Raw genomic sequence first — 6,033 nt, forward strand, 5'->3', positions numbered from 1 at the left:
AATGCTCATTCCCTTCCATCTAAGATTTTCCTCTTCTCTGTCTTTGGATTTTCCTAGACTTTAAATGGAGCAGCTCCAGGGCATGGGGTGAGGGTTCTGGACTTCACACTGCTCTCTTAGCCTTGGTGAACCCTATGAAAATGGCTTAATCTATTCTTGCCTCTCTGTTCTCTTGATGGAAAGCCTTTGGATATCTGAATGGGGGAAAATAGTCCACCAGGGCTTTGACACCAGAGATTTCACATCAGAGACAATGTGTTGCCATCTAGCTCTTCCACAGGCCATGGTCACACTTGTCCTCGGCTATTTTTTTATTTTTTATTTTTTTCAGACGGAATTTTGCTCTTGTTGCCGAGGCTGGAGTGCAATGGTACAATCTCGGCTCACTGCAACCTCCGCCTCCCAGGTTCCAGCTATTCTCCTGCCTCAGCCTCCCTAGTAGCTGGGATTACAGGCATGTGCCACCATGCCCAGCTAATTTTGTATTTTTAGTAGAGATGGGGTTTCTCCATGTTGGTCAGGCTGGTCTTGAGCTCCCGACCTCAGGTGATCCCCCCGCCTTGGCCTCCCAAAGTGCTGGGATTACAGGCATGAGCCACCGCGCCCAGCCGTCCTCGGCTGTTGTAATGGCTCCCTGACCAGTCTTTCTTTTCCTTAGACTCTCCCCACCAATCATTTTCCTCCAGCTTATTCCACACACTTTGTCAGTGTGAGCAAAATTTCACTCAGGAGCCTCCGTGGGCTTCTCATTGCCCACTAAACCAACTGCCAATACCTTACCCTGCATTCTTGTGTTTTCTGCCTGGCATTATAGTTTTTGTTTACTTGTTCTATGGTTCCCACTAGATTGTAAACTACTTCACAGCGAGATCTGACTGTTCATTCATTCAACAAATATTTATTGAGCACTTTCTCTGTGCCAGGCACTGTGTTAGATGCTGGGGATCATCAGAGAATCGAAGAAAAATCCATGCCCCCACGGAACTTACATTCTACCTAGGATATAGGACGGGGTGGCGGAGATGATAAACTATAAAAATTAGAATAAATAAATTATATGGTATGTTGGAAAGTGATACATCCCGTGAGTTGTAATTACTTTGGAACTCATATACCTGCCTATAAAAGTACTCAAGTAATCTTTAAAAATTGTGTTTGATTCTGTTTGAATAGGGCAAAGTGCTAAGATTTTGGACTACGAGGTTTTGTGCTGCCGGTGCTCTCAGGACAGGAAGGGCACAGGTCTTGAACCCTGAAGATGAAGAGAGATGGAGCAGGTGCTAATCACTAGGCCTCTTCCAGAGTGGCTGGAGATAAGAGCCGGGCTCCAGACTCCAATCTCCATCCAGATGGAGAAAGGACCAGATTTCATGGCTATCCCTGAGGAATCTGGGTCAGTTCTCTGATTTGGCCACCAGGGGTCATTTTACCCCTGTAAATCACCGTCTGGAGCACTTGGCATAAAGGCACACACAAAAGGCTACCCTGGACTAAAACACACAGACACAAACGGAGAACCCTGACACACACACACTCTCTCTCTCTCTCTCTCTCGCTCTCACACACACACACACAGTGCACGCACACACATAAAAATACAGTATTGAGACATAGGGTCAGAAATGCTGTAGGATGCACACAGGGCAACAACTCCCTCAGTAATGTCAGGGTCTGAAGATGTCCACAAGTGCCAACTCTGCAGCCCCTCCGAGCCCCCAACTTGGGTAAAGAGGGAAGGAATAGCCGGGCGCAGTGGTTCATGCCTGTAATCCCAGCACTTTGGGAGGCGGGCAGATTCACCTGAGGTCGGGAGCTCGAGACCAGTCTGGCCAACATAGTGAAACCCCATCACTACTAAAAATACAAAAAATTAGCCGGGTTTGGTGGTGTGCACCTGTAATCCCAGTTACTTGGGAGGCTGAGGCAGGAGAATTGCATGAACCCGGGAGGCGAAGGTTGCAGTGAGCTGAGATCGCACCATTGCACTCCAGCCCAGGCCACAGCGTTAGACCCCATCTCAAAAAAAAAAAAAAGGAAGGAATAGTAGATGGCCCATTTCCCTTGCTTCCAGTGTGCTGAGAATGGACAGCCTATTCCTGTCCTTCCATCTCACTCTTAACTTCCCCATAAACTCTTCTCTCCTGGCTATGGCACAGTTCCCTTAGTTCCCTTTTCCCTTCCCCAGAGAAGCCCCATTCCCTCCCCCTGAGCGTATGACTAGTTCCACCCCAGTCTCCATCCCTGCCCCAGGGCTGCTGCTCTGATATGCCCAGGGTAGTCTTCCATTGTATGTACTACTCCTAGGGCCGCAGGAAGACCCCAAGACATGAAGACTATCAGAATTGATTAATTTATTTAGCACTGCCCTCTCCCCACAATAATAGAAAGCACTGTACATAATGCCCTGGGAAGAAGTTAGACATGAACTCTAATACTTCAGGACAAGTGTGGTTCTCAAAGTGTGATCCAGGGACCAACCCTTTGAGGGAGTCCACGAGGTCAAACTATTTTCATAATACTGCTACACAGATATTATTTGTCCCTTTCACTCTCATTCTCTCACAAGTATACTGTAGAGTTTTCCAGAGGTTTCATGAAGTGTGTGTGGTGACATTATTGCTCTCGTGGCTAACGGAATGTGTGCATGTGTATTTATTTTAAAAATGTATTCGCTTTAATTTCTAGTATGGTAAGTATCAAAAGAACAAAAGATAAGCAAAGCTGTTTGAGATCCTCAGTTTCTAAGAGTGGCGTCTGAGACCAAAAAGTTTGAGAACCAATGCTTTAGTAGAAAGAATTTTCTCCTTACTCTGGACAAAGCAGAGAGAGAGAGAGAATATTAAGAACCTAAAATGGAGGAGGCCTGGAAAAGGGGGTGTGATGGAAGAAAGGATAACCTAAAAAGGGGTTGGACTTGGATTTTGGCGAGGAGGAAACTCTAAGCCAGTTTTGCCTTGCCCCAACTGTCCCATGCTGGGTGCCAAGTCTAAATTGTCACAAGTCACTATGCGAGAAAGAACCTAGTTCTGTCCATATGGAACTCTTCTATTAGGCCTCAATGGTGAGCAGGGGAAGCCTAGGCCGAAATGAAAGTGGGTGGCATCCATGACAGAAGTCAGCAGATGAACAGGCATCTCAGTAGCATGGTCCACCAAACCTGGGGCTCTTCAGCTCTCAGGCCCCTGTGGCGGTTTAAATCCAGAATGCTCATTTTCTGTTCCATCTAACCAGCTTTTAGCAGTTTAATGCCCCGCCCACCCAAAGGCATTTCGTCCCCTTCTGCCCTCTGCACGGGTGGGCTCTCTGCATCACTTCCCACCACTGGAGACGAGGTCCTCTGCGTGCTCACAGTTTAAAGAAGCCATTTCCAGCAGCAATGCCTTCCTCGGGCCCCGGCTTCCACACTTTGTACTCTTCTGCGTTGCTAAGCTGGAGTTGCCACCCAAAGACCCAAGTGCCCAGCCCACCTTCTTGTGTGCACACCCTGCAAGCCTCCCAGAACGAGAGGCGCTGGGAGTCGGGCACAGACGGCGCTGTGGCATGATGTGCGTTCAGAGGGCGGAATCCTGGGGACTCTGTGTGAAGGAAGACAGAGGGTGGGAGTTGGAGGGTAGGAGCAGCCCCTGACTGGCGGCATCCGGCCTGGTGGCGTCGGTGGTGACGGCGGACCTTTCGGATTGCGTGAGCGCCGCCTGCGTCCCGTTGGTGGCCAAGGTCCTGACCCGGTGCGGAGTGCCCAGGCCGCGCAGGGTGTTGCGGAAGCCCTCGGCGCTAAAGTAGTACACCAGCGGGTCCAGCACGCAGTTGGCGCCGGCCAGCAGCACCATCACCATCAGTATCCCGCGCACGCGATCCCGGGCAGGCACGCTGGCCGCCACCAGCTTGCTTCGCTGCAGGCCGTAGACCGCCAGCGTGGCGTTGTAGGGCACGAAGCACAGCAAGAAGATGACGAGGTTGGCCAGCAGGAGGCGCACCGTCTTCAGCCGCCGCTGGCTCCGCGTGGCGTCGGGGCGCGCCAGCGTCCAGAAGACTCGGCCCGACGAGTAGACCACCGCCGCCAGGGGCAGCAGGAAGCCCAGAGCCTCGGCCAGCAGCACGAGGGGCAGCAGCCTGCCCTTCCACAGCTCGTCGCTGAAACTCTCGAAGCATAGGCGCACCTCGAGGTCCCGGTAGCGGCAGCGCGAGGGCCTGTGCACGCGGGCGGCGGGCACGGCAAACACCAGGATGAACGCCCACACGCCCAGGCAGAGCAGCCGCGCCACGCGGGGCCGTCGCAGGTGGCGCAGTCGCAGCGGGTGCACGATGGCAGCGTAGCGGTCCACGTTGATGAGCATCAGGAAGATGCAGCTGCCGTACATGTTCATCTGGAAGATGGCGCCCGCCGTCTGGCACAGGAGGTCGGGGAAGGGCCAGTGGTGCAGTGCGTAGTAGGAGAGACGAAGGGGCAGCGAGAGGGAGAAGAGCAGGTCGCTGGCCGCTAGGTTACACATGTACACGCTCACCACCGAGTGCACGCGCAGCGCGCGCAGAAAGACCCAGAGGGCCAGCGCGTTGAGGGGTAGCCCGGCAGCCAGCACCAAGCTGTAGACCACCAAGTGCAGGCGGTGGGTAGGTCGGTAGTCAGGACACGGGAGAACAGAACTGTTGGTTGAGGAGCTGTTGGCCAACATTGTGCCAAAGTGGGAATGGGAGCTAGGCTGGGGATGCCATGGGGCACACCAGAGTCATGGCGTGGCATTCACCTCCGGGGCTGGGGCCTGGAGGCTGTACAGACATGGTCCCAAAACAAGCAGAGGGAGGGTATGGGAATGCGGGCTATGGCTGCAGGGACAGATGGCTGCCAAGGGTTGGGTGCGTTTGGTCACAGCTTCGTCAGCAGCAGAGACCTGAAATAGGAAGGCAAGCCAGAAGTTACACAGAGACAGGGCTGCACACACAAATGTTCAGCTACACTGGCAGGCCTTCTGAATCTTTTCTCAGCCTCAAGTCTGCCATTGGGCCAGAATAGGTTCCTACAGCAGGACTATATAGTATAGTGTTAAACACCCAGGCTTGAAGGCAGGGACTCGGATACCTAGGTTTAACTCTTGGTTTTGCTAACTTACCTAGTTGTGTGACTTCAGAAAAATTAATCTGGGCTGGGTGCAGTGGCCTACACCTGTAATCCTGGCACTTTGGGAGGCCAAGGCAGATCAATCGCTTGAACCTAGGGGTTGGGGACCAGCCTGGGCAACATGGCAAAACCCTGTCTCTACAAAAATATACAGGGCCAGGTGCAGTGGCTCACACCTGTAATCCCAGCACTTTGGGAGGCCGAGGCAGGTGGATCACCTGAGGTCAGGAGTTTGAGACCAACCTGTCCAATATGGTGAAACCCCCATCTCTACTAAAAGTACAAAAATGAGCTGGGTGTGGTGGTGCTCACCTGTAATCCCAGCTACTCGGGAGGCTGAGACAGGAGAATCGCTTGAAACGGGGAGGCAGAGGTTGCAGTGAGCTGAGACCGTGCCATTGTACTCCAGCCTGGACAACAGAAGTGAAACTCTGTCTCAAAAAATAAAAATAGCTGCGCTTGGTGGCTTACGCCTGTAATTCCAGCACTTTGGGAGGCCGAGGCAGGTGTACCGCCTGAGGTCAGGAGTTTGAGACCAGCCTGGCCAATATGGTGAAACCCTATCTCTACTAAAAAAATACCAAAAATTAGTCTGGCGTAGTGGCGGGCACCTGTAATCCCAGCTACTCAGGAGACTAAGACAGAGGAATTGCTTGAACCCGAGGGGCGGAGGTTGCAGTGAGCCAAGATCGCGCCATTGCACTCCAGCCTGGGCAACAAGAGCGAAACTCTGTCTCAAAAATAAATAAATGAATAAAATTAAAAATAAAATAAATAAAAATAAGGCTGGGTGCAGTGGCTCATACCTGTAATCCCAGCACTTTGGGAGGCTGAGGTGGGCGGATCACCTGAGGTCAGGAGTTCAAGATCATCCTGGCCAATATGGCGAAATCCTGTCTCTACTAAAAAAAAAAAAAAAA

The 6,033-nt window shown here is 52.0% G+C and overlaps 1 protein-coding gene across 5 annotated transcripts in view; it reads right to left on the reverse strand.

The window, feature by feature from the left end:
* Window positions 1–2,331: 2,331 nt before the first annotated feature.
* The window catches only part of LPAR5 (lysophosphatidic acid receptor 5), a 19,644-nt gene continuing 15,942 nt past the window's right edge, over window positions 2,332–6,033 (reverse strand). For all 5 annotated transcript variants that reach the window (XM_017891864.1, XM_017891862.1, XM_017891863.1 and 2 more), the window contains one exon: window positions 2,332–4,886. In XM_017891864.1, coding sequence (XP_017747353.1) covers window positions 3,552–4,670 — 1,119 coding nt within the window. In that variant the 5' untranslated portion in view covers window positions 4,671–4,886 and the 3' untranslated portion in view covers window positions 2,332–3,551. The remainder of the gene's footprint in view (window positions 4,887–6,033) is intronic.

Source organism: Rhinopithecus bieti, unplaced genomic scaffold (genome assembly GCF_001698545.2).
Source record: "Rhinopithecus bieti isolate Rb0 unplaced genomic scaffold, ASM169854v2 scaffold_21022, whole genome shotgun sequence".
Classification (NCBI taxonomy): domain Eukaryota; kingdom Metazoa; phylum Chordata; class Mammalia; order Primates; family Cercopithecidae; genus Rhinopithecus; species Rhinopithecus bieti.